This window comes from Vulpes vulpes, chromosome 9 (genome assembly GCF_048418805.1).
Source record: "Vulpes vulpes isolate BD-2025 chromosome 9, VulVul3, whole genome shotgun sequence".
In the NCBI taxonomy this organism is placed as follows: domain Eukaryota; kingdom Metazoa; phylum Chordata; class Mammalia; order Carnivora; family Canidae; genus Vulpes; species Vulpes vulpes.
The window spans coordinates 60102211-60128576 of NC_132788.1; the positions used below are offsets into that span (position 1 = coordinate 60102211).

General features: G+C 52.6%; 2 protein-coding genes across 26 annotated transcripts in view; one reads left to right on the top strand and one right to left on the bottom strand.

The window, feature by feature from the left end:
* VGLL4 (vestigial like family member 4) overlaps positions 1-19633 on the top strand; it is a 164169-nt gene extending 144536 nt beyond the window's left edge. For all 4 annotated transcript variants that reach the window (XM_026016994.2, XM_072720293.1, XM_026016993.2 and 1 more), the window contains 3 exons: positions 11218-11440; positions 16371-16494; positions 16872-19633. In XM_026016994.2, the coding sequence (XP_025872779.1) occupies positions 11218-11440; positions 16371-16494; positions 16872-17143 (619 nt within the window). In that variant the 3' untranslated portion in view covers positions 17144-19633. The remainder of the gene's footprint in view (positions 1-11217; positions 11441-16370; positions 16495-16871) is intronic.
* Positions 19634-20370: 737 nt separating this feature from the next.
* Positions 20371-26366, bottom strand: part of ATG7 (autophagy related 7) — a 235071-nt gene continuing 229075 nt past the window's right edge. For 21 of the 22 annotated variants that reach the window (XR_003237720.2, XR_003237719.2, XR_011994320.1 and 18 more), the window contains one exon: positions 20371-20664. Coding sequence is in view for 15 of the 22 variants with exons in the window: in XM_026016844.2 (XP_025872629.1) it covers positions 20632-20664 (33 nt within the window). In the remaining 7 variants the exon portion in view is untranslated. The remainder of the gene's footprint in view (positions 20665-26366) is intronic. The other variant, XR_011994316.1, reaches the window with a different exon arrangement.

Genomic DNA, 26366 nt, shown 5'->3' on the forward strand with positions numbered 1-26366 from the left:
ATCTCAGATCAGTGGATAGCTGAGAAAGGGGATGCCTCCCTCCTCTGCCTTCCTGAGGAGGGTGTGTAAAGTAATGGTCCCACACCACTTTGCTAGCACAAGGAAGGTGTTGCCTGTGGATCTTAGACTGAGAGGTGGGGTGGGTAGCAGCAGGGAGAGCTGAGGCCCTGGGTTGACCCCAGTAGAGCCAGCATTGGCACTGGACAGTCTTGGTGGGCAGATCCCTTTGCTCCCCCTCTTTCTCCTGTCCTTGCCCCAGCTCACCCAAGCATTCCCTAAATTAGGACAGCAGAGCAAAGTGTCACCAGGTTGATGCCTCTGATTTTGTGAAGGGGAGGTAGATGGTCTTTTCTAGGCTTTTGTCCACCTCAGACACTGTAGTAGCTCAGTTGTAGAAGGGAAGACATAATGTTTTCCGTCCCATCTCTGGTTCCAAGGACTCCATTTAATGCCAAAAATATGGTAGTGGTTGTAGTTTTTAAACATCATTCATTGAGAGAATACATAATGATGAAAGCTCCTACCAATATAGTAGCAGTAGGAATTTTAAATTAATTTATATTTTATTAATTTCAGCTACATCTCCATTCACTTGGAAACTCTGAGTGTACACGTGTGGGACCTGTGATCTGTCCAAAGAGTAAGCAGTGCTGGCTGTGCACATGGATCCTGGGCCCCGGCTCACACATGGAGGCCCCTTCCTTTGGTGGCAGTAGTTGCCAGCCTGGGGAGGGGGATGAGCTGCCTTACAAGTCATGTTCTCAGGCTGACCCCTTTTCTCAAACTTTTCTCTTGTCTCAGCTAATGATGGGAAACATGTGCAGACAGCTCTAGTCAAAGACAACCAATGCCTTATTTACATGGGGCTGAGCTGTTTGGAAATGTGGCTTGAGTCCCCGGGCTATCTGTGAGAGCGCTGCCCTGCCTGCTGACATCGCTGGGAGTCTTGCTTTCTGTGGGTGACAGCGCTAGAAAGCTTTTCCTCTGTGCAGCAGGTCAGCTCTCTGAATGCTGGAGCGGGGGATGGGGAAGGGTGCTGTGGTGGGCCCTGTGCTCCCTCGGCCCGTCCTCTCTTACTTCACGCAGTATTCTAGCACACCTAGTTGCCTAGTTTGTTGGCCCAGCGTAAGGAGAAAGGGTACCAGCAGTGGCAGGCACGCTTCTCCAGGAGTGACCCTTTAGTCACTGACCCAAGAGTGCAAGTGGCCAAGCAGTCTGAAACAACTCCGTCCAGGCCCGTGGAGGCCTGCTACATCACATCTGGGAGCAGTGTTTATACTGAGGAGCCTGAGTCACCAAGAAAGGGAAGAAGTTGCAGGGTGTTTCAGACAGGTTTCTAACTAAAATAGTTTAAAAAACATATTATCTCTTAAGGCTTAACGTTTTGGTTTTATCTAGGAGCTTAAGTGGCTGTGCTGGGTAAGTGCCGCAGGGTCCCTTGTGTGACCTGCATAGTAATTGTGCTCAAGGAGAGACCCACTTGCCCCCAGAGTTCCTTCCCGTCTCCCGAAGAAAGGACAGGAGTTCACAAAATGCTCATTAGGGCTGACCTGCTGGAGGAATGGAGGGAAGTCTGAGGAGTCTCAAAGGCTGGAGAGTATTTGGAGATATCGTTACACTAATTTAGTGCCTCTCACTCTTGGGAAGGCTTTGATTGGAAACCCTTGACTCAATTATAGACACAGAGTCCAAGTCAGTAACAGCGGAAATGTCACTTAGATACATATTTCCTCTTAAACTATTAGTGATCTCTCCCCCCTCTCCCTGCACTAGAGAAATGTGCTATTTCTGAAGCCGCTGTAAGGCAGTTCGGCAGAAGAGAAAGGGTGGCCGATCTGAGTTCCTACTTCACCACCTACCAGGCTTGTGACCTTGGGTGATTGGTCCACCTCTCAAATCCATTTCTCCCCATGTTCTAAGGCAATGGTGGTGGGAGCCCCAGAGGGCTTGCACAGGCATTGATGTGAGAAGGGGGACAGTACTCACAGTTGGCCCATGGCCTTGAGGGGTTGGTTATCGATGGACCCATCAATGCAGGAATGATGGAAAGATCTAGTGGGTCATTCATGCTGTCATCTGTCCAAAATGTTACCGAGCCAAAAGGTTTTGCAATATAACTTGGCTGACAACTGTCTTCCCTCCTGTATGCGGGGGCAGGTGGGGATGCTTTTCCTGACTTCCTGAATTGCTCTTGGAGGTGAGGTCAGGGGGCTGCTTGCTCTCCAGCTTCTCACTGGCAGCCCTGGGCTCACACACACTCTCTTAACTTGTGTTGTCATTTCTTGGTGCTGGTTAAATATTCCTCATAATGACAGGCCTGCATGGCAAAGTCCAGTGGATCTTAGGAATCTCTTTGAAAATGAAGCTTTAAGACTTCGTGCAGGGGGTGGGGGGTGGCATGTGTTAATTATAGATAAAGCAGAAAAAACCATGATTGTGGAGAATGTCTAAAGATGTATAAAGCAATGGTATGGAAAAGCCATGGAAATTGTATTGGTTTCCCAGGAACAACCTGACAAAGTACCACAAAGTAGAGGGAGGAGTAGATTGTGTCACAGTTCTCGAGGCTAGAAGTCCAAGGTCAGGATGTCAGCAGTGTTGGTTCCTTCTTGAGAGCTGTGAGTGTGGATCTGCTCTTGCCTCTCTCCTGACTTCTGGTAGCCTCAAGCATTCCTTGGCTTGTAGATGGCATTCTCCCTGCGTCTTCACATTGTTTCTCCTCTGTATGTGTGTCACTTTGTTCAGATTTCCCGCTTTTCTATAAGGACACCAGTCATATTGACCTCATCTTACCTTGATTATCTACAAAGACTCTTTCCAAATGAGATCACATTTACAGGTCCTGGGGGTTAGGGCTTCACCATCTTTTGGGGGAAACACAATTCAACCCAAAACAAATCCAAAGCAATCTATACTAGAAAGTAGGATGACAGATAGATATACGAAAATATGCTCAACTGCACTGGTAACTGGAGAAATGCAAGTGAAAACATCAAGGAGGAATGACTGTGTACCACAAGAATGGTAGAAATCCACGGGCCTCTGAAGCTGGACAGCATAGAGGCCGCACATCGGCCGAGGTGGTGACACATTGCTAGCAGAGGCGGTGCAGAGTGGACAGCTACGCCATAAAGGGTTCTGGCAACATCTGTTGATGTCTAGAAGGTGGTGAGCTCTGCAACCCAGTGGTGTACTTCTAAATATCTTCCTGGGAGACACCCAGAAACCCTTGCACTCAGGGACAGAGATCTGCAAGGATGGAAGCACCACGGGGTTATTTATAATAAGGACAAGACAGAGATGGTCCAGATGCCTGTCAGTAGAAGAATGGATAAATACATCATGGTGTATTCATACGAAGTAATCCCATGCAGCAGGGAAATAATCTAGGTCAGGACATGAGTAGAGCCCCAAAACCACGTGAGGGAGGAGAGCATGATTTGAAGTCAGAACATACAGTCTGATACCAGGATGTCAATTTAAAACATGCTTCATATTATTTACAGATAGACTAGGTGGCAAGAGTTCATAAGCACAAATGGGAAGACTCCCCAAATACAGGGCAGGGGTGCATCTAGAGATGAAGAGGGGGAGTGAGTTGGGGGGGACGGTGCATGAAGGAAGGGCTCCAGCTGTGTCTGCCATGTTTTGCTGCATTGGTTACTGCCAGCATTTCCCATAAGAGGAAAGAGAAGGTCTAAAGCGAATTCCATATGTGATTTCATTTGTCCATCCTGGGCGGTGGGTACATAGGTCTTTGTCATCTTCCCCCCTGCTCTGCCCCTCTCTTGAGAGGGAAAGCTGCAAGGAAAAGGCTTTGGAGCCAGTCACATAAAAATTAAAATCCTTGTACTGTACTGGTTTTACAACTTTAGATGAACTCCTTAGCCTCTCTGAACCTCAGTTTACTCATCTATAAAATGGGGATGATACTTAACTCTGCGCTGTAGTGAGGGCTTTAATAAGACAATTAGATCTAGAATATGGTCTGGCAATTAGCATTCAATAAGTGATAGCTTATATAATAAAGATTATAGTGGTAAAAAGGGGGATTCCCTAACTTTGCAGCATTATATTTTTGGACACGACTTTCAAAGGGCAACATTGCAATGGTATATGCTTGCCTTTGGGACTAGAGATCGCAGATGTCATTGCGATAGAGCAAATCAGTGTGTGGTTTGGATCCCTGTGATTGCTTTTTGAAATCTGAACTAGCAGAAGGGGGATGGCTGCTTTTGTGGAGAGCTAAAGGGGAAAAGGTTATGTGGGTGCATAGATGCACAGTGTGATTCACCAGCTGCAGCGCCCTCCACATGCAGATGGGATTGGTTCCCTTGGACCTTTGACGGTGGTAGGGCTCTGGCTTTTTTCTTTTTCTTTTTTTTTTTTTTTTTAAAGATTTTATTTATTTATTCATTCATGAGAGACACACACAGAGAGAGAGAGAGAGAGGCAGAGACACAGGCAGAGGGAGAAGCAGGCTCCATGCAGGGAGTCCGACGTGGGACTCGATCCCGGGTCTCCAGGACCATGCCCTGGGCTGAAGGTGGTGCTAAACCGCTGAGCCCCCCCGGGCTGCCCTGGCTTTTTTCTTGATTGTTAAGTGATATTAAGTGATGATCATTGTCATATGGAACACAGTGTCTCCCCACAGTTAAAGTCAAAGGCAGTCTCCGTCCTCTTTCTACTGCCGACCAGGTCATGTGTGTGGTTGAAGCAGAGGTCCCAGATGGTTCTGTGTCTTTGGGACACTGTGAGTACCAGTATTTCCCAACTTTTCTTGCCTGCGACACACAGCTCGTCATGTTTTACCCAGGAGGGTGTGTCTGCCTTCCCTGGTGGTGTCACTGCCCCCTCCGCTTCCTGTCTGTAGTTGGTACCAAGGAGTGACAGGCTTGACCAGGGTGTCTTGGAGACACACCCAAGTGCCCTCTTGCTTGTTGGGAAGCAGCGAATTACCCTGCTCACGGGGGAAAGCAGGAGGTGGTGCATGATGACCTAAGGGACAATGGGGGGTAGGGGAGATGGGAGGACAAAAACGAGGAAGGTACTTACAGGGAGAAAACATTTCACTACTGTTAATTCTCAATATATAAATTCTGCTTTTTCAGTCTCTTGCTGGGCATTGCCTCCGAAATTTCCTTAATTCCTTTTTCTTTTACCACAGATGCTGCTCACTGGATGCATACGTAATATAGGTACTTTAATAATTCATTTAGTCAATGACGAGTTAAATGTCCACTGTGTGCCCAGCCCAGCACTGGGTGCTGGGGAGAGGGCAGAGCAGGGGGCCTGCGGGGCCCTTGAAGCATCCCGTGGAGCCAGCTCCTTGGAAAGCAAGGCTGACAGGACACCCAGGGCTGGGCCCATCACGCATGTCTGGGGGTCAGGGAAGGCTTCCTGGAAGCTTGGGGTGGAGCAGGAGGTGGTGGAAGGAGGATGGCTGAGCAGCCCGTGCGTCTGGTTGATGTTCTGCCTCCACCCCCATCCTTGGCTAAGTGTTTATCTCTGTATCTTGCTCCTCTTTTGTGTAAAGCTCCAGGGACAGCATCATCTACCCAAACCCGAGGAACTCAGTAACTAATGGCTGTGGGATGCTTTATGTTCTTTAATAAAAAAAAAAAAATCATTATCCTGTTTAATTCTGGTAAAGCATATTTACCATACAGTGTACCAGTCTAGCCATTTTTTTAAAAAGTTTGTTTTTAGTAATGTATACACTCAGTGTGGGGCTTGAACTCGTGAACTTGAGATCAAGAGTCACGTGCTCCTCCAACTGAGCCAGCCAGGTGCCCCTCTAGCTATTTTTTTTTAAAAGATGTTTATTTATGTATTCATTGAGAGACAGAGAGAGGCAGAGACACAGGCAGAGGGAGAAGCAGGCTCCATGCGGGGAGCCCAGTGTGGGACTCGATTCTAGGTCTCCAGGATCACACCCTAGGCCGAAGGCAGCGCTAAACTGCTGAATCACCCGGGCTGCCCCCCTCTAGCCATTTTTAAGTGTGCCATTCAGTGGCATTAAGTATGTTGTCTGAGAAGTTTCTTAAAATTAAAGATGCTTTACTGACTATTATTATTTAAAATTTTATTTATTTGAGAGTGAGAGAGTGAGCGTGTATGAAGAGAGGGAGAGAGAGAAGCAGGCTTCCCGAGAAGCAGGGCCCTCTCTGCCGCCTCCATGTGAGGCTCGATCCCAGGACCCCGGGACCATGATCTGAGCCAAAGGCAGCCACTGAACCAGCTGAGCCACCCAGGCGTCCCCTGACTTTATTATTGTTGTCTGTGCTGGGCTGGGAAGGTGTAGTACTGTCCTGTAGGTTCCCGGAGGACGACTGGCCCACTAAGGAGTGCAGTGGGAGTGGGAGGAGGACTGCGCAGGGGAGAGGGACCCTTGTCTCATGCACCCCTGCTTCCCCCGGCCTCAGCCCTGCTCCTGGTGCCCTCCTGCTTGGAACGTACATCTGCACTACACTGCGCGGTTCGCCCCTGTGGGGTCAGGGCTTGCGCCCGGGGTCTGGACTGGGCCCTGCCTCATTCACCTGAGCCTAGAGAGCTGCAGCATGCGGGCCCCCAGGGCCCAGAATATTTCCTCGAAAGCACCAGCTAAAATGCCTCATACCCATAGCCCCTCTGCTGCTGGAAGAATTCAGACCCACGTTGGTTTATTTAATAGCCATCGATAGTTCATGGAATTCAGCTAAGGCCCAAGAATATCAAGTAATACCTTCCCAAGGGTTTGGTTTCAACTCTGAGCTCTTATTTGTTTAAGGGCAGGAAAATCTCATTTTAATGAGAATACAGATGGCCGCAGTGCAGGTTTTCCACGCGATGGATTCTTTCGCCGTCTCCCTGCACTTTCCCCGACACAGCAGACGCCTACTTTCTGGGCTCAGAGAGGGCGGAAGAGCAGGACGGGTCCGTTCTCCGCACACTGTCCCTGAGGAACGTGCGACAGGCATCTTCTTTTTTTACCTCATCTCTACGTTTGTCCCCCTCTGTTTCCTCTCCTGGAAAGAGCTGGCCGTGGCTGTGCCGCCCCAGGAGGAGCGTGGGTTTCCAGCAAGGGGCCGGGGTGCACGGAGCCAGCAGCCCGTCCTCGGCTGCGGGGCACCGGGGAGCCCTTCGGGCCCGCCGGCCGCACGGGTTTCCGTGAGCGGGGGCGCCCGGATCTCCCGGGCAGGAAGCGTGTGGTTTGTCTGCTGCCCGTGAGAGCACATGACCCTCTGGGAAGCCGTGGAGCTGGGGTATGATTCACTGGGGGGGAAACATGGAAAACGGTGACTGTCTGTGAGCTCCGGGAACCAGGAAGATGAGCTGGAAATGTGAGTAATGTATAATTTTACTAAAATTAAACAGCAAGTTCTTCAGACATTTTCTGTGTTTGTCGGTGTCTTGTCTGATCCGTGACGCCCCACTGCATCACCTTTGCCGCTGACCATTTTTCTGGTTGGCTGCCCCAGAGTCTGTCCCCCAGCTCCCGGGTGGGTGCGGTGTGGGTTCAGAGTAGGCCTCTGGGGGTGTGGCCCTGGCCTGTCCCGCTCTGCCCTGGTAGCTCGATGCCTTTAGACAGTTGCCTGCCGCCTTGGGGCGTCCCCGGCTGTCCCCTGGCCATGAGGTTCGGGGGACCTTGACGTTGGGTGGAGCTGGGCGCTGCCGGAGCTTGGGGTGTCTCTTCATCCTTTGTCCGGCCTCCGCCCTCACCGGGCTGCGATGCTCCGCTGTCGCCTGGAGCCCCTGCCCCTGCTGCGGGCCGCGTGCCTGCGAGGAGCCAGGGCCGGGTCTTCCTTTCTGTAGCGGTCACAAAACAGGGGCTCAGTTAACACCGTGTGATAAACGAGTCTGCGCTGGATGGAGGGGATTGGGACTGAGAAGCTTGTCATTGGTCCCCTGAGCGCCCACGGCTCGTGCGGTGGCCTCCCGGGACCTTGCTTGGGCTGCGGGGAGTGGGGAGAAAGATCGAGTAAAGGAGGCAGCTTACGTGTGTTGCCAGCCATTAAGTTTTATCCCAAATTTCGAAGGAAACCTGATGATGCAGATGAGGAGTGTGATGATATCGTCTTCTCCTCGTTTGAAAAATTGTATCTTTAGCAATACATTTCCGTGTGGGTAAAGCCTGGTTGGTCTTGGGTTCGAGGGGCGGGAAGCCTTCCCGGTGGACGTCCTCAGCTGTCCTGCGTGATAGTGGCTGTTTGCGACCATAGCCCTGGAGGCGTTCACTGGAAAGGCCTGAAGTGTCTTCTGAATCATCACAGGAAGATGGAATTAGGTACAGGCTGGTTTCAAAATTAAGTGTTTTTGTTGGGTTTGGTACTGTAATTCTTTGACAATTGCTCTGGTACTTGTGGCAAGTGTGGAACATACCAGAACACAGTCCTCCGTGACTGTCTTAATAGGCTGACGATTTATTCTCTAATTGCTTTCAAGTCATTCTACGTTGTCAACCAGAGGATAAGAGGAAGAAAAATCATTCATAAAGTAAATGCTGTGCCTTAGGCAGTGAATAACCCTAAGCCTACAGCCAGTTCGGCCTCACTGTGTCCACTGCCCGCTTGCACCGTGCAAGCACAATTGTCTGAGTCTGTGTTCTCTTCAGGCCCCGCTGAAGCTCCTCCGAGGAATATTTTACTGTGACCGCACAGCAGATGAGGACACTAGGCTCGGTGGCTTGCCTGAGCGGTGGCGTGCAGAACTGAAACTTGGGGCTTGCAGGACTTGCCACGTCTCATGCTTTTCCTGCTCAGCCCCTGCTGGCTTATGGCTAAGGCACAGAACCCATCGGAGGGTGCGAACCACCCGGACACCCGGCTCCTCAGCTCTCCCTTCCCCACGATACCGCCCATCCTCAGTTCCCCGGCCACAGTGCCTGCCTTTCCTTCCAGGTCACCCCTGTACTGCTTCTCCATGGTCACGTGCGGTCACTGTGGGCCTGCCCCACGAGGCAGTGTGCTGGGCAGGATGGGGACAGGGTGGGCAGGGCCTGGTGTACTCCAGAAGCCTCGGGGAGAGGGGCAGCCCAGGTGGCCCAGCGGTTTGGCGCCGCCTTCAGCCCAGGGCATGATTGATCCTGGAGACTGAGGATCGAGTCCCATGTCAGGCTCCCTGCATGGAGCCTGCTTCTCCCTCTGCCTGTGTCTCTGCCTATCTTTCTCTCTGTCTCTCATGAATAAAATCTTTCTAAAAAAGCCCTGGGGAGGTGAGGGGTGGACAGACAAAAAGGCTGTTAATGATGGTGTGATGGGTTCTTTGTTAAAAGTCTGCACAGGAGGGCATCCCTGGGTGGCTCAGCAGTTTGGCGCCTGCCTTTGGCCCACAGCGTGATCCTGGAGTCCCAGGATCGAGTCCCGCGTTGGGCTCCTGGCATGGAGCCTGCTTCTCCCTCTGCCTGTCTCTGCCTCTCTCTCTTTCTATGTCTATCATGAATGAATGAATGAATAAATTAAATAAATAAATAAATAAATAAATAATCAATCTTAGAAAGTCTACGCAGGGCGCTTAGGGACCAAAAGCCCAGTTAGCAGCGAGTGGTGTGTGTGAGTTGGCAAGCGGCACAAAACATACACGGTTCGAGGCAGAAAGTGGTGCGTCTTGCTTGAGGCATGGCGAGAAGACTGCTGTAGCTGCAGCATGCGGGGCGTGAGGGCGTGGGGCTGGAAAGGTGGTCAGGGCCAGAGCAGGAAAGGCCTAGAAGGGGGTCCTGAGCTGCCAAAAGTTGCAACTACAGGTGTGATGTGGTTGGAGCTACTTTATAAAAGGATCCCGCTGGATGAATGCGAGTAAGGCCGGGCGTCTGAGTCAGGCCTGCAGGTGGTGGCAGTGTCAGCAGCCCGGGTGTGCTGTTGTGGTTCTACAGGATGTCCCCCTCAGGGGGAATGGGGCGACAGGTACACGGCTCGCTCCGTTATACTCCCTACACCTGCCCGTGAGGCTCCTGTGGACGAGGCGTGCCTATTGCACATGTGTGCGTGCCCGGGCATAAAATACCTTTTGTCTTATTCAGGCAGTGAGGCGGGCTGTGACTTTTCATTTCTCTGGGTTTCTTAGTACGTGAGCCTAGGCTTCTATGCTATACAACTGGTTGTCCACTGAGGCAAGAGGATGGTTGCCTGTAGAGTCTGAGAATAATTTGCATTCCTTAAAGAAAAGTCACTGACATTTTGATCTACCACATTTTTAGTTAAAAGACCACATTTGTTATTTAAAAAAAAAAAAAAAAAAAGATTGTGCTGGCAGCAAAAAACATGGTAGACTGAAGGGGCCGGGACACAAGGTAGAAAGAACCTCTGGAATAAACAGGGCAGGAGGGACCTGGGCCCAACCTGAAATGGCATTCCTGGTCTTTGACAGGCTGTGCCTTCCTCGTCCCCCGCGCTGCGTCGCTCCCTGACAGCTGCAGCATGGCATGCTGCCTTTAGATAAGGCCACTCAGATTGCGGGTGGGGGTGGTGTTTACAGCCTTGTCCATGTTCCACACAGTACCTGCCAAGTGCTAGACGTGCAGTGGAGGTCTTTGGGGGTGCCCCTCGATCGAGGGACTTGGCTGGAGCAGACTGCTGTGGCTCGTGTGTTCTGGACGTAGGGTGGCATGCGTAAGCCAGGGCAGATGCCACCACTTACCAGCCACGGCACCACTGCCCCAAGTCTCAGTTCTGTCCTCTGGAAAGGAGGTAGTCGCGGCATCTCCTTCATGCTGTGGGGAAGATCTGGAGAGCTCACGCTGCTGGAGGCCCAGAACGGGATCCACCATATAGGAGGTGTCTGGTGACTTTGTGTCATTGTTGTCTTCATTCTTTTGAAATGGCAGATCCTTGTCAAACCAAGCTGGCTCGAGCACATAGGCTAGTTCTCCAGGCTCTGAGCAAGAAGGGCTCTGATAGGCACCCAGCTGTGCAGGGGGCAGGATGCTGAGCAGAGGGGTGCCATCTTCATTTGGATGGCCCAGCAGAGCCGACTTCATACCCTGGGGACACTGCTTCCTCCCAGCACCAAGGGGCTTTGGAGTCTTGCCCACCTGGGTTAGCGCTGGGGCTCCTTACTTCTTCATGAGCTGTTTGACCTGAGCCTCAGGAAATGGAAACGGTGGTAATAAATATTTATCCCCAGCACAGTGAAGAATTCAATGAGATAATCAGCCGAAGCACCTGGCACAGGGCCGGCAGCCCCTTCACCATTCAGAAGATGCCAGATTTTCCCATCTGAGTGCTCTTTCCTCTTTTTCAGGAACAAGACTGCCAATGGAGACTGCCGAAAAGACCCCCGGGAGCGGAGCCGCAGCCCCATCGAGCGTGCTGTGGCCCCCACCATGAGCCTGCATGGCAACCACCTGTACACATCACTCCCCAGCCTCAGCATGGAGCAGCCCCTAGCACTGACCAAGAACAGCATGGACGCCAGCAGGCCAGCTGGCATCTCGCCCACGCTGACCCCGGTGGAGCGGCAGCAGGTAGGCCTGTGTCCAGTAGGGTTCAGGTTGGTGGCGGATAGGAGATCTGGGGGCTTGGGGACTACATCCTGGCTGGAGAGCGGGTGGGGGGAGGGCCGGCGGGGGGTGGGGGTGAGAGAGGTGGTGCTTAGCTTCCATTCAGTGGGGGAAAGGAGGAGTGGGAGCAGCAGCAGGGGTCCTTTCACTGAATGCCACCCGTGTTTTAATTCCTACCTAGACCTGCCTGGGCCTCTCCTCCCAGGACTAACAGCCCTGGACAAGACAGTTAACATCTCTGGGGCTTAGTTTCTTTGCACAAGGCAGGGCTGGATTAGATTAGCTATGTTTTCAGCAGTCTTCCTCGGCAATCCTATTTCTAGGAGGATCAAGGAAAATCCTGCCTTTACCTGATATAAGGTCACGCTGATGAAGTTAAATGTCAGGTAACTCTGCTTTGGGTTGGAATCCTATAAAGCCAGTGGTCAGAGCAGTTATTAGCTCATGCTGGTGAGAAATCTGTGATTGGCAGATAGGGATGTTTTTTATTAAAGGGAAATAAGGAAATTACATTATTACTTAACAAAACACGGTTTGCTTGATTTAAAAAACCCAGTATTTCAAAAATTGGGCTCCTGGGGGAAATATAAAAGGAAGCATTAGCATCGAGGTTTGGAATCCCCACACAAGCCCATGGCGTTTCTCTGTGAACCGCTGGGGCCTGTGACCCAATAGACTCCCGGTCAACATTTGTTCAAGACTGACGGGCAGTGAGCAGAGGCAGGTGCTGTGTCCTGAGGAGATGCAGGGTGCAGCTGGAGGCCCTGCTGCTGGGGGTGCCACTGCTTCCCTGCGGCACCTCTAATACTGCTGGGGCCGGGCTCTGGGCATTGGGAGAGGTGGTGCTGGTGCCTGTGAATCCCAGTAAGGCTGACAGGCAGCTGCACTTCCTATGTGGGAGCCAGGCATCTCCATTTCATTATGTTTCATTCATTCATTTATTTAACGAAACCAGGTAGATGCCTCCTGTGTGCAAGAGGAGAATGCTCGAAGCTGGGCAAGGAAACTAGAGGCACTTACGGTTTTAGGCTAGAGGAGACTGGTATCAAAAAACTATAGTGCTTAAACCATTAATGTGGGAGGAGACAGCCACTTATACTCTGATAGGAACGGGGGGACAGGTTGTCATTACGTTCTTTATTGTACACTTAACTACGCTAACTGTGCCTTGGATGCTCTGTAAAGCCCTAGAGATAGAGATGCTCGTGTAGGATACAGGTCCAGCCTGCAGGGAGCCCGCAGCCTGGTCAGGGAGATGGGTGTATGCAGAGAGGATTGCACTCAGAGGCCGCAGGAGAGGTGCTTTAAGCATCAGAGAATTTGTAGGATCAGGGAATTCAGCTTTCTGGCTGCAGCCACTGCCATGGGGTGGGTGGGGGTCCTCGATGTGGGGATGGGACTCCACTGGGAATTCAGTCTCTGAGCCCATGCTGGCTTGGGGGAAGAAGCTCCCCAGAATGCCTGGAACTATCTGCCTGGAACAGCTGTCTCTGAAGCTTTAGTGTTGGCTTGGATCATAGGTTTCCATGACTCTGAGGTTCTTTTGGTTGATTTTGGTCGTATCCGCTGTGTGAGAAGTATACTGCTGGACAGTAACCTGGCCCTTTTAACCATGGTCTCCTCGACCCTTCTGTAAAACGTGCCTGGCTGCCCCACTCTAGCAAGAGGATCCCTGGCCCATCAGATGTGCTATGGGGGCTGTTGAGTGGGTTTTCTAGGACTGAGAACCTTGAGTTTCCACCTGAGTTCTTAGGGGATTCCTGGATGGAGAGCAAAACGGGTGGTCGTGGAACGAGACCCCAGCTTTCCCGGGATGGGTACCATGGCTTTGGCTTCCCTGACATGGTGGCCCAGACCTAAACTTTACTTTAAGGTTGGGGTTGGCGGTGGAGCAGAGGGCAGCTTGCGCTCCCACCATGGCTGCTGGTCCCCATGTGTTTTGTTCACATGGTGACCATTCATCGAGCTCCTTGCTGTGCCCGATGTGGTATGGCCTGGCTGGTCACTGGAGCCTGAGCTAACTCTGAGGCTTCCTTAATTCCATGCCAGCTCCTCTGCAGACCACACAGAGATGAGCTGCATGGTCCTTGTTCTCCAGCACCTGGGAGGCATCCATGCATTTCTGGGGGTTCTGTTTCATTTGTGAGCTGTCGGGGTGGCTCTGGTGGGGAAGCTCTGAGCCAGGGAAGTGACGGGGAGGGGCTTCCTGGAGCTATAGCACAGCTCTGTGTGGAGGGCAGGCAGGATGGGCTGAGCAGGGTAGGCGCTGGAAGCCTTCCTCTTTGGGTGGAAAATGTGACTCAGATCTCTGGCAATGGGGAAAGGAAGGTTCACAGAGAGGGACGTCTGGGGAGAGTGTCACCCCACTTCTCGTTTTGGTGATAGCAGCTCTGAGGGGATCGTGTGTCCTAATACTACGGAAGAGCCCACGAGAGTGGTTTTGATGACCGCAGCAAATGAGGAGACACAGATAAGGCTAAATTTTAACAAGCCCGGGGACAGCAGAATGGTTCTCCTCTGGATGCGTTTTCCCCGGGGCAGCCTGGGGCTCCGTGTGCAGCCAGAGTGCGTGGGGTGAGGGGTGCATGGAGCGTGGGTCACAAAGTCTGAGCTGGCCTGGCCGCTGCCTGCTGTGGGAGCTCCAGCAGGTTACTCATTGGCCTTCGCCTTCCGGGTCTGCAAAACAAGGGGGCCGGGGGGGGGGGGGTGGTGGTTTGGGTCATGTAAGCTCCCAGCGCTCAGCATCTTGGAAGTGGGAAGCCTGTTCCAGGTGGGTGTGTGGCGCCCAGCCTGCGCTCGGAAGGGGAGGGTGGTGCGCGCCGTGTCCTGGGAGTGCTGCGCCAGCCGCCCTGTGGCCCGGGTCGGGGGAGGAGGGGCTGCCCCCTGCCCACTCTGTCCATGCCATTGCCTTCGTCCCCAGCCAGGAGGTGTCCTGGAGATGGTGTGCCGCCCCCCCTCCGAGCAAGGTTGGGATGTCTTCACAGCATCCCCACGTTCACCCAGGGCTCTGTTGCTGGATCCGGCTCAGGGGCCGCTTTCCACCCTGGAGTGGCTGACGTAAAGGCTGGGCGTTGACTGTATTATTCTAGCTTTATTCTAAGCTTTCCCTGACACCTTACATTTCTTACGTTTCTCCCCAAAATATGACCGCGTTTGGGGGCATTTGCGTCAGTCACTCTAGTTGCAAAGAACAAAAACCAGCCTGAGCTGGCGTAAGCACAAAAGGAAGGGAGTTTTATTGGGAGGACCTGGGGCGTGGGGGTTCAGCGGGCTCAGGAAGGAAGGGCCAGCCCTTGCCCGGGAGAGCTGGGGAGGAAGCCAGGCTCCCCGTCCCTGTGCCGTCCGGGTCTCCGCGTCCTCCTCTCTGCCTCTCCGCGCACAGCGCCGGCCTCGCGCCTGGCCCCCGGGTCAGCCCGAATCTCTTAGTCTGGCTTAGTGGTTGGCCCCAGCCGGGTCAGATTTGCAGCACGGCCAGCAGGGCAAGGTCACTTCTGGACGAGGCCGCCCGGGCCTGCCTCACGGATGGAGGCTGTGTTCTGCGAGCGGGAGGCAGGGAGACCGCAGGCTCGGGGGCCAAGGGACCTTTCAGGAGGTGGCCTCGGGTGCTCCTCCAAGGCCCTCTCCAGCTGCTGCCCGCTGAGGGGACGTGGACCTGGCCTCAGCCCTGTCCCCCGCCCAGTGTGCGGGCCCCCTCTGTCCCCACGCCTGATGTGGTGAGCTGGTAATGAGACCTCTGGTTTTTCCTCCACCTGTGCTGGGAGCCGCACCTCCCCCCGGCCTGGGTGGCAGTGCTTGCGGGTTAGACCCAAGCACGTCCTGGCTCATTCTTGTGGATCCAGATCTTTATCACAGGACGTGTTTTTCACTCTTGTTCATTTCCCATCGTGGGGAGGTGTGCCGCGCAAGCCTTCTGTGTCTTTGTCCTGCCTGTTGAACATCTTTAAAGGAGAGGCCGGGGGTGGGCAAGCACAATTTCCCCCCGCGTGGACACTTTGCATCTGTGGGCCCTTTGAGGGGCCTTCCCCGGGTCCCCTCTAGTTGTCTTGGAACTCCGCCCCTCCCCCCCCCCCCCCCCCCCATCTCCAGCGCTGTCGGGAGGGGTCTTCCCTGGCTGGGGCCTGAGGAAGCTGTTGGAGTCACAGGTGTTTCCTGTCCTGGATGCCGTGCCATGGTCTGGGGATCCAGGAACGCCTCCTGGTCCTTGTTCCGAAGTGTGCACGGGCTAGAGGGCCCAGTGCCGGGGTCTTCTGGGCACACTTGGGAAGGATGCCCGACTCTCTCAGTGGGGACATGGTTAGACTTGAACAGGGTTTTAAAGGACAACTAGAGTTCTTACCGGCAGCGCACTGGTCGTGGGGAGGGAGAGTGTCGGCAGAGCCAGCCGGGCGAGGGGTGGGAGGCACGTAATTCACCCTCAGGTGTACTTCCTGCATTCCCATGCCCGTCGGGATTTGTGTGGTCCTCGTAGAAACACACTCGAGCTGTCTGGCTTGAGCAAAAGCCGGGAGCCTGCCAGGAGGGTACAGGGACTGTGGCTAGAAGCTGTGGGCCATGGGGACCTGAGCGCCCTGGGGACCGAGCAGAGGAGCCGTGAAGGTTTCTCACCCCCCAGGAGGCCCACGCGCTGTGGGTTTAGCAGGTGCTCTCCTCCTGCAGGAGTGCCGGGCTTCGCTGTGCCTCCTGTGGGGAAGGGCTGCAGGGCAGGGACCCGATGGGGGTGGCACCTGATGCCCCGCAGGTGGGAGGAGTGCCTGTCTGTGGTGTTGGAGGGACACACAGACCACCCAGCCTCAGCTCTGGCAGGTGTGTAAGGCCCGGGGTCGCTGGCCGGCGTGAGCACCGGCGCTCCTCGCCCGCTCGCGCCACCCCAACCCCAGCCTCCTCTCCTCCCCAGAACCGGCCCTCGGTGATCACGTGCGCCTCCGCCAGCACTCGCAACTGCAACCTCTCCCACTGCCCCATCGCACACAGCGGCTGCGTGGCGGCCGGGCCAGCCAGCTATCGGAGGGCGCCGAGCTGTAAGTCACCCTGCGGTGGGCGGGAGGGGCGGGGAAGGGGGGCTATTTTTTTGGACGTGGCTCAAGCAGAGTGTTTGCATCCGTCCTACGTTGTGCCCTGGACAGAGCAACTAGCCCCTGGAGCTTGTTCTGTTGAGGCTGAAACAGTGGTGGTTTGGAGCACATGGCACGTGGGTTGTGTCTGGCCTGAGTGGGACTGGGAAGGGGCCTCCAGGATCCCACTGGACTTGGGACAAGCCCTGTTCTGTCTCTGAACTCCTGCCTAGCCCAGGCGGGCACGCTGCCGTGTCACGGGTCCAGAGAACAGCCCGGTGGGTGGGGCTGGGCCCCACGTGCGACCCCACGGCCCTGACCGCCTGCTGTCCTGCCCCCCGCAGCCACTGCCACCTGTGACCCCGTGGTGGAGGAGCACTTCCGCAGGAGCCTGGGCAAGAACTACAAGGAGCCCGAGCCGGCGCCCAACTCCGTGTCCATCACGGGCTCCGTGGACGACCACTTTGCTAAAGCCCTGGGCGATACGTGGCTTCAGATCAAGGCGGCCAAGGACGGCGCGTCCAGCAGCCCTGAGTCGGCCTCCCGCAGGGGCCAGCCCGCCAGCCCCTCTGCGCACATGGTCAGCCACAGTCACTCCCCCTCCGTGGTCTCCTGAAGGGAGCTCCGCCCTCGAGCGGGATGTCAGTCTGCATGGTTTGCCTGAGCTTTGAACAGTCAGTGCTTAAAAAATGGAAAAACAAAAAAAAAAAATATTGTGGGGGTGGGGTAGGGGGAAGGGTGGGGAAGGGATGGTTTATTCGCAAAAACCATGTCGTGGGGATTTTGGTTATGTTTTTGTACTTGCTTGGTATTCGTACGCGGGGCCCTCCAACACGACTGCAGGGGCTGCCCCTGAACATCTAAGGTAGCGTCCTGCCTCCCTGCCTCAGTTACCAAAGAAACCTCTGACGCAGGTCTGCTGCCCTGACTGGGCGGGACTCCGCGCGCACGCTTTCTCAGTCACAAGCCATGACATTCGTGACCCAGATGCTTCGTGCTCTTTAATATGCTTCTCGAGACCGGGGTGTGTGTGGCTTCGCTTCCACTGGGTGTTTGGTCCGGCCCGCATGTGTGTGCGTCTGCGTGCGTGCGTGCGTCTACTTGAAGAGAACAGAGAACTGTCGCGTCTGATTTGCACTATTGGAGGAGGGCTGAAGTTGCCTGCCTGACAACTTTATGTGAGATGCTAGTACTCTGAGGGCAAACTGCTGAAAAACAAAGGGTTTAAGGATGACATTTCTGACCATTTGTGTGTTTTTTGTTGTTGTTGTTGTTTTTAATTTAGACAAAACAGCTTTGGAAGGGGAAGTCTCATACAGGTTATAGGTCTTTCTCTCTAGATTTCAGGTGCTTGCAACTGGACTGCAGACTCTACCGTCACGGGCATTCTCCCTTTCCTGAACACTGCAGTTTGTTAGACTAGAGCTGAGGCTGGAGGATTCTTTAGTGCTTTCAACGTGATGCATGTTTTAATGGAGAAAAATAGCTGGTTTCTATTAATTGTATAGATCTAGTAAACAAGAACCTTAATACTTATTAGCTTCTTTTCAGAGTTAGTTTATTTTTGTCACTTATGGTCCTGGATCTACTTACTGCTGGTACAGTTGTACTCTGAGATTCGTGTTTGCTACTCCCACTGCTCCCAGGTAGCGTGGGGCCGGCAGCCCTGGAGACGGGCGGGCCAGTCGTGGGTCAGCCGCGGTGTAGGATGCTGGAGATTTTTTGCTGCAGGCTGACATTTATTTTTTGCATCCCTGTCTGCTTATTACTGGCTCCCAGGGGGGTTGGGTTTGTGTCTCCTTCCGGCTTCCCTCCACGCAGAAACTGCTCCCTGGCCACCCTCTTGGCTGAACAGCAGATTACTGACAATCTGTGATATGGTATTCTGTGCGCTTCCTCGTACACCGGGGCCAAGGCAGTATACATTCCTCTGACTATACACTTATCACTGCATTTATTATCATTTGCTAGAGTAATAGCTACTAACTAGAGGTTAGGCGAAGAAGAAAGCATGACGGACACAGCTGTGGATGTTCAACAGCTGCTCCTCTTTTTGGTAAACGTACATTTCTATCCCCCTCACCCCACCCCACCACGGCCCAGCCTCCAGAGGGCTTACCAAGTCGCCTGGCCAGGTGACACAGGCGGGCCCGCCTCCCCTGCGAGGTGCTGTGGACTTGCGGGAGCCCTCGAGCCTGGTTTTCAGTATAAGAGAAATGGAGGTTAGCCGGTTGTGAAAGTCGTCACTGGGCGGAAAGGTCAGCCGATCGGCTCTCGTGGTCACAGGGTGGCTACGGGTCCTTCCACAGGCGGAAGGAAGGCCCCTCTTTTGCCCCTGCACACACATTTCACCCCCACGTAACTGGGCTTCCAGGCTTTCGCATTTGGGCCCCTATATTTTCTGTAGGAAAAATCGGTGAGAACACTTTTTTTATATAGGTAACTTTAAGACCATCATTACGCTGTGCGTAAAGAATGTACAGAGAAATTTGTAGGTATTTTTTGAAGAACAATTAATTTGTTAATGATATGTAGCTATTTAATTTCCCCTTTCCCATTGTAATCATTCATATTTTTTGTTTGGAAAAAAAAGTTGATCTTTTTTTTTTTTTTTTTTTGTCGTAGATGTGTCTGTAAAAGTGCAGGAACACAGTTATTCTATGAGAACACTGCATCTGCCTTAATAGCCACTAGTTTGTTACTGCTCCAGGCTACTGAGCGCTGCGGCGGGCAGGCCGCCCCGGCGGGCTCTGTGAAGGGCGGGTCCTCGGGCAGCTGCCCAGCGGCGGCCCCCGGCACTGACCTATCTGGGATAGGCGGGACCCTGCGGGGGGGCCCCGGGCGCACGGGGAAGCAGAAAACCAAACATTTCACTGGGAAAGGACACACTCCCTGGCCTCAGGAGGAGCACAGTGAGTTCTTCACAGAGCCTCGCCGTCGCAGTGCGTTCTGACCGTTCTCTCCATGTTTGTAAATCTGTAATATACCATTCTCTGTGGCCTGTTTTTCCTGGAAGAAGAAGAAAAAAAAAAAGGTTTGGCAGGCCATCTTTTTTTTGTACTTAAAAGTAGCCTTAAGAACAATAATAAAGTGCTCTTAAACCACAGGCTGTGTGTGTGAGCCACGGGCCCGGGGAGGGCACACCTGCCCCTGCGTGTGACGACACCCCCACAGGTGGTTCCTGACGTAGCTCTGACTCCACGAGAAGCACCACTTACAGCCTGACCTGCAGGCGCCCCTCAGCCTTCACATGCATGCTGACTTGGGTCCTGGCCTGACACCGAAGAGAATACCCCAAAACACGAGTGTGGAGGGGGTGCCTCTCTCTCCTGAGTTCCCACACCCTAGCTCTGGGTGTCTACGGGCGGGGGTGGGGGGCGGGGGTGGCCTCCGGTGGTGTGAGGCCTCCTCCAGGGTACCAGCTTGTGGCCCTGGGCCCTGTTTCTGGGCCTTCCACCAGCTCAAGGCAGCAGCAGAAATTTCTTTCCTCCCCACAGCTGAGGACAGGCCAGGAGGTGGAACAACTGTGTAGGTGGCAGGCCCTGTCCTTACTGGTGCTCTGGGTTCACCGGGACGAGTGCAGGCCCTTTTGTCCTGACCCCCACCCCCCCAGCAAGGACATCAGCCCTCACTGGTGCCCAGGGGCCCCTCTCTGGGCGATGCCCCCCACAGTGGCTGCCGGAAGGAGGTGCCTTCTCATTTCCCTAGTTGGTGTGTGTTGGGCTGTTTCCTGTCCTCCTTGCTGCCCCACGGGGACCAAGATGGGCAGGATCCTGGGAGTTTCAACCATCAAACACTTGACAACAAGAAAAAAAGAACTCGCAGAACGAACCAAGTCCCAGATCACTGTCAGCGCCAAAGCCAAGGTTATTATTTAGCTCAGAACTGGTAGGATCATGAATCATGAGACCTGGAGAATCCCAGAAGCTCCTGGGCAGCGGAGAGGGGGCTCCAGCCCTCAGGGTACGCAGAGGAGGAGACCACAAAGGTTGGAGGGTGCAGGGCCCAGAGTCACCGGTCCTGGGGGCGGCTGTCCTGCTCCGGTAGCCCAGGGCTCCTCGGCGCGCAGCCAGGGAGAAGCCAGCCGCACACAGGTGGGCCATGTCACACGGTCTCATCGTCGCTCATGTCCCAGATCTGTGTGGAGAGGGGGAGACGTTCAGTGTTCAAGCCGCCTGGGGGCACCCACTCATGTGGGCTCAGATCTGGGTAGTATGACAACAAGCAAAAGAATGCTGGCTCCCACTGGCAGAGGACACACCGTGTGCCTCACAACGCCCTTGTCACTGAGGACAGACACCCTATTTCTTGTATAAGCAAAGCAAGTCATAGAGAAGGGAAGGCACTTGTCCGAGGCCTCACTGCGAAGTGAGCAAACCAGCAGCCAGCTGGGGGCAGGGGCGGGGGGCCGGGGCCTGAGCCCCTCACCTCTAAGGGCCGCGCCCAGCAGCCATCCCCCCCAGGCCCTGCGCCCTCTGGCTTCTGCAGCACCCCGAGCCATCCTCTACAGTGGCCTCCTGTCTTCGAGGGCGGGGCCTCCGGCTTGTCCCCTGCTCAGAGGCGCATCGGCCTGCCTGAGCACACCCTTCCACCTCCGCAGGCTCCCACCCTGGGCGGCAGGTCAGCTGTGGTCTAGGTGCCACATGGACTGCAGCTGGCTGTCCCTTGGGAGTAAGCTCTCGGCCCAGCAGTCCTGGGGGAGACGGCCTGGCCCTGCCTCTGTCCCTCTCTCTTTGGGGAGCCCCAGACTGCTGGGGCCAACCTTCGTGTGCGCAGCGTGAATAAGGGGACAGTGGGGCGCTATTAGGAGCAGCGAGCTTGCTGGGCCCTGCCTGGCCACCTCTTTCTCTGCAGGCCGTCTGCATGAATCCCTAGGAGGGAGCCAATGCAGGCATAGAGGCCCCCAAGGCTCCTTGCACCCTGGGCTCCCTAGGGGGCTGGTCCCTGAACTTACGCCTTCAGACTTTCAAAATTCCTAGAATTGGTTGCAAAAGGCCACCTCAGCCCTAGCAGAGCTGAGAGAAGGAACATCATGTTTACACGAGGCTGGCCCGGGGAGATGGGGAGGCCCGGCCAAGGTAAATATCAACACCAGCTTGGCTTTCAAAGTCAAGGATGTGGAAAATAAATAGAGAAGGAAATTTCCTTTATCCTGAGGCCTCAGCTGCCCAACTGAGGGCTGGTGCTGCGTGTGCCTCTCCCACCCACCCCCCTTTCTACATACACCCCACTGTCCCAAGATAGCAGGGTGGGAAGGCACAAGCAAAGATCCAGACACATGCAGGAGCAGCAATGGGGGGGGGGCCTGGTCTGGGGTCCAGCAACCCCAGTGAGGCCAGGCAGGCCCTGCCCTTCTCTGGGCCCAGCTCCCCACCCAGCTTATCCAGAGCATGCTTTGAATGGAACTCCAGGGCCTGGACCTTCAGGTGGGTTTGGTGGGGGGGGGGGGGGGGGGGGGGGGGGCAGGGGGGTATGAAGGCGTGGCTGCATCTCAAGCAAAGGCGGTACTGAGGACCCCCTGGTGTCACAATGGTGGCTCTGGTTCAGGCCATCTGAGTGTGAAATCAGCTGCTGGAGGGTATCTTGGGGGCTCGTCCATTCTTTCAGTCATCCAATAAACACACCCATGGAGCCCCTCCCCGTGCTGTGACTGCACAGAGCTGTGGCAACTACTCCCTCCTCTGCTGCACAGCAGCCTGGGAAATGCAGATGGAGACAAATTCAGAGGTAAGATGGCTGGCCTGGGATCACACAAGTCAGGTATGAGCTGGGAGCACAGTGTGTGGGAAAAGGTTACGTGAATAACAAGCGTTCCTGGGGTGGGCTGCAAGGAGGCGGTGGCCGTGGCCAGTGGGCTATAACCTGCTGGGGGTGGGAGGGATGCCAGCCAGGGCCCGGGTAGTCTGGGTCAATAGTGTCCTCTGAATGGATGGGGTTTTTCATAGGACACCTGGGGGCCAGGCCCAGGACAGGGCTTTATGGAAACGCAGGAGCTCCATCCATTTTATCATCGACTCAACTGCATCTCAGCTACAGGGAAAGGTCCTCAGCACCCAGCCCTGCCCGTGCACGCAGCAGGGGAGGAGGAGCGGGAGGGGAGCTGGCTCTGCCCCTCGCTCCTAGCCCCACCCAGGTTGTGCAGGGGATCAAGTCAGGCACCCAAAGGGCTTATTATGACAGGACTCTACAGAAGGAGGCAATGAGGGGTAATGGATTTTACATAACCATTTGGGCATTTTCCAGAAAGAGTTCCCTGGGCCTGAGATGGGTATCCCCACTAGGGCAGCCAATCCTTTTCCCATCAGCTAGGCTCAGGAAGGCAGCAGTCTTAGTTGTAAACTTCCAGAAATGTAAGCCTCCACCGCTCCCATATGATCTTATAGATGGAATCTAAAAAAGCCGAACTCCCAGAACCAGAGAGCAGCTGGGTGGTTGCCAGAGACTGGGGGGAGATGAAATGTTGGCCACAGGGTACAAACCTTCCCGTTACAAGAGGAATATGGAATCTTAAGTGTTCTTATCTCACACACACACACACACACACACACACACACACACACACAACAACAACCATGTGAAGGTTTGGATATGGTAATTAATTTCGTGGTCGCAATCATTGCAAAATATATATTAAATCACTACTTTGTAAAACCTAAATTTATATACTTTTTGTCAGTTTTCCTCAGTGAAGCTGGAGGAGGAAAAAAACAAACTTTAGTCTCATCTCACCCTGGAATAAGGCCTTGGGGCTGGGGTTGTCCTCAGCTTCCCTCAGAGGGCCCAGCAGTGAGGGGCCCCGTGAATGTCCTCTTCGTAATGAATGAAGGTTGTATTAAATTGGCAAAGATTTAAAAAATGCTGATACTCATTGCTGGCAAGAGAGTGGCAAAACACTTCCAGCAGGAACATAAATTGGTACCATATTTTTCAAAAGAAGAGATTGGGCAATATATAATACAAAGCTTTAAAAATAATCATACCCTAAGGAAGAGATAAATGATCTCTTTTTGTAGATGATATGCAAGTACACCTAGAAAACCCAGGAAAATAAATATCGAGACGAATAGAGAATATTCAGTAAGACAAGCAAGGTATAAAATTACCAACAACCAATTCTAGCCTTCGTATCTGCAAACAGCAGCCAGGTGAAAAAGTGAGAGGAAGAACCCATCGTAAGAACGATGAAAAAGAGAAGCTCCTAGGGAATAAACCTACACGAAATGGATAACATCCAAATGAAAAACCCGTCATCCCAGCCGCAGAGCAGTCCACGCCAGGGCCTTGGGAAAAGTAAACTGGAACAAACTGGGAAAACGCTCCTTGTTTGTACACGGGGCGACTCGATGACAAGAAAGGCTGTCAGGTTTGCTCACTTTCATACAGAAATTTACCACGATTTCAATTTGAAAAAAATCAACACATATCTTTTCTGGAGCTAGACAACTTGGTCCTAAGGTTTATGAGGGAAAAAAATATCTAGGAAAACCTTGGTGAAGAAAAACAATGAGAAGGTTCACTTGCTAGATGTTCAAGCAGGTCATCAAGTTGACAACTTCGAGAGGGCTGCGTCACCACGGGAAAAGAGAGATGGGCCAATGGCACACAGTGAGTCCAGAAACAACAGAAAAGAATGTCCCAGGACATATGGACATTTAGTATCTTAATGATAGAGGTTTGGGGAAGGTGATCCTAAATCATTAGAAAAAGATGGACATTTTTTTTTAAGATTTTATTTATTCATGAGAGACACACAGAGAGAGAGAGGCAGAGACACAGGCAGAGGGAGAAGCAGGCCCCCTGCAGGGAACCCGATGGGGGACACTATCCCGGGTCTCCAGGATCACACCCTGGGCCCAAGGCAGACGCTCAACCACTGAGCCACCCGGGCGTCCCAAGATGGACTTTTTAATAGATGATATGGATATAACTGGACAGTCATTTGCAAAAAGACAGAATTGATCCCATGCTTCACTGTACATCAGAATCCACTCTAAATGAAACCAATCGAAGTGTACAATGGTGAAACCATATAAAACAAACATGAATTCCTTTGTAACCTAGGAGTGAGGAGCCTATAGCCTTAAATCTATAAGCAATAAAACAGATACACTGGATTATGTGAAAACACATAATTGTGGAATTTTGCATAGAAAAAGCTACATGCAGAGTCGGAAAGACAACAAAGTGGAAGAAAATACCACACCAGACTGTAAAGGGCTAATCTCCCTAGTGTACAAATAGCTCTTACAAATCAAGAAGAGAAAGACCAATAAATGGATTCTTTTTTTTTTTTTTTAACAGACCAAAGACATGGACAGTTCACAGAAAAAAATACGCAAATAGTCTTTAAATAGAAGAAAAGGGGCTCAGCCACTCAGAATTAAAGAAATGCTAACATTTCTTAGGATACAATAAATACACAGCAGAAAAAATACTGAGTCTTCACAAAAACCCAAACTTCTGATCTCTTAAAAGATGCCACTATGAAAATGAAAAGGCAGACCAGAGACTGGAAGAAAATATCCACAGTGTATATAAAAACGACTTGTAATCAGAATTATGAAGAACTCCCACAGTTCAGTGATACAGAGATGGGCAACCTTTTTTTTTTTTTTTAATGGGTGAAAGATGTGAACAGACACTTCACCAAAAAGGAAATAGAATGGTCAGTGAGAACCTGAAAAGGGACTCAGCATCCTTAGTCCTCAGGGAAATGCAAACCACAAAGAGACACCACAATGTACCTTCTAGAACTGCCAAAATGAAAAAGGCTGGTAGCGCCAAAGGTGAGAGTGTGAGAGTGTGGAGCAACAGGAACTCATGTACTGCTGTCAGGGGTAGAAAGTGGAAGAACCATTTGAGAGTAAAGTCTGCTGACTTTAAAGTTAAAAGTACAGTATGGTGCGGCCATTCTACTCCTATTTACTGCACAGGCATGAAAACACGTGTCCACAAAAAGACTTGTTCAAGTATGTTCACAGCAGCTCTATTCCTAACACGCACGAACTGGAACCAACCCAAAGGTCCACTGGCAGGCAAACAGAAACACACTGGTACAGCCATACAGCGGGTGCTGCTTACCATCCGAGGAAGAACTCACAAACGCATGCAGCAACATGTATGCATCTTAGAGTCACTGTCCTGAGTCAAATAAGCCTGACACGAAAGACTTAAACCATATGGATCCATTTATATAAAATTGTAGAAGTGGCAAAACTAATCTATGATGACAGGAAGTAGATTGTCTGTCAGAACTCACCAAACAAAAAAAGAGAGGAAGAACTCACTAAACTATGCACTTTAAATGGGTACATCTTACTGTACACAAATTATATATACCTTAATAAAGTTGATTTTTAAAAAAAGCTGCACAGAACAAGGGTGTCTGGGTGGCTCAGCCAGTTGAACTTGGGTCCAACTCTTGATTTCAGCTCAGGTCATGATCTCAGGGTCGTGAGATCTAGCTCCACGTCAGCTCCACCCTCAGCAAGAAGTCTGCTTAAGATTCTCTCCATCTCTCCCTTTGCCCCTCTCACTGCTCTCTGTCTCTCTCAAATGAATCTTTAAAAAAATAAAATAAAAAAAGCTTAAAAGCTGCACAGAACATTTTGTCACCTATCAGAGGGGCACAAATCCCAAAGCTTGAAAATATGTTCACCGTATCTGTGAACCAGCGGGAAAGCACATTCTCCTTAGAAGCCAGAGCTATGGAAACAGCACAACCTCTATGGAGGATGCAACAGAAATTACTTGTCTCAAATTTTGACCCAGCAGGCTGACTTTTAGGAGTCTGTCCTAAAGATATGCCTCCACAAATACAAAAGGATGTGATTTAAAAA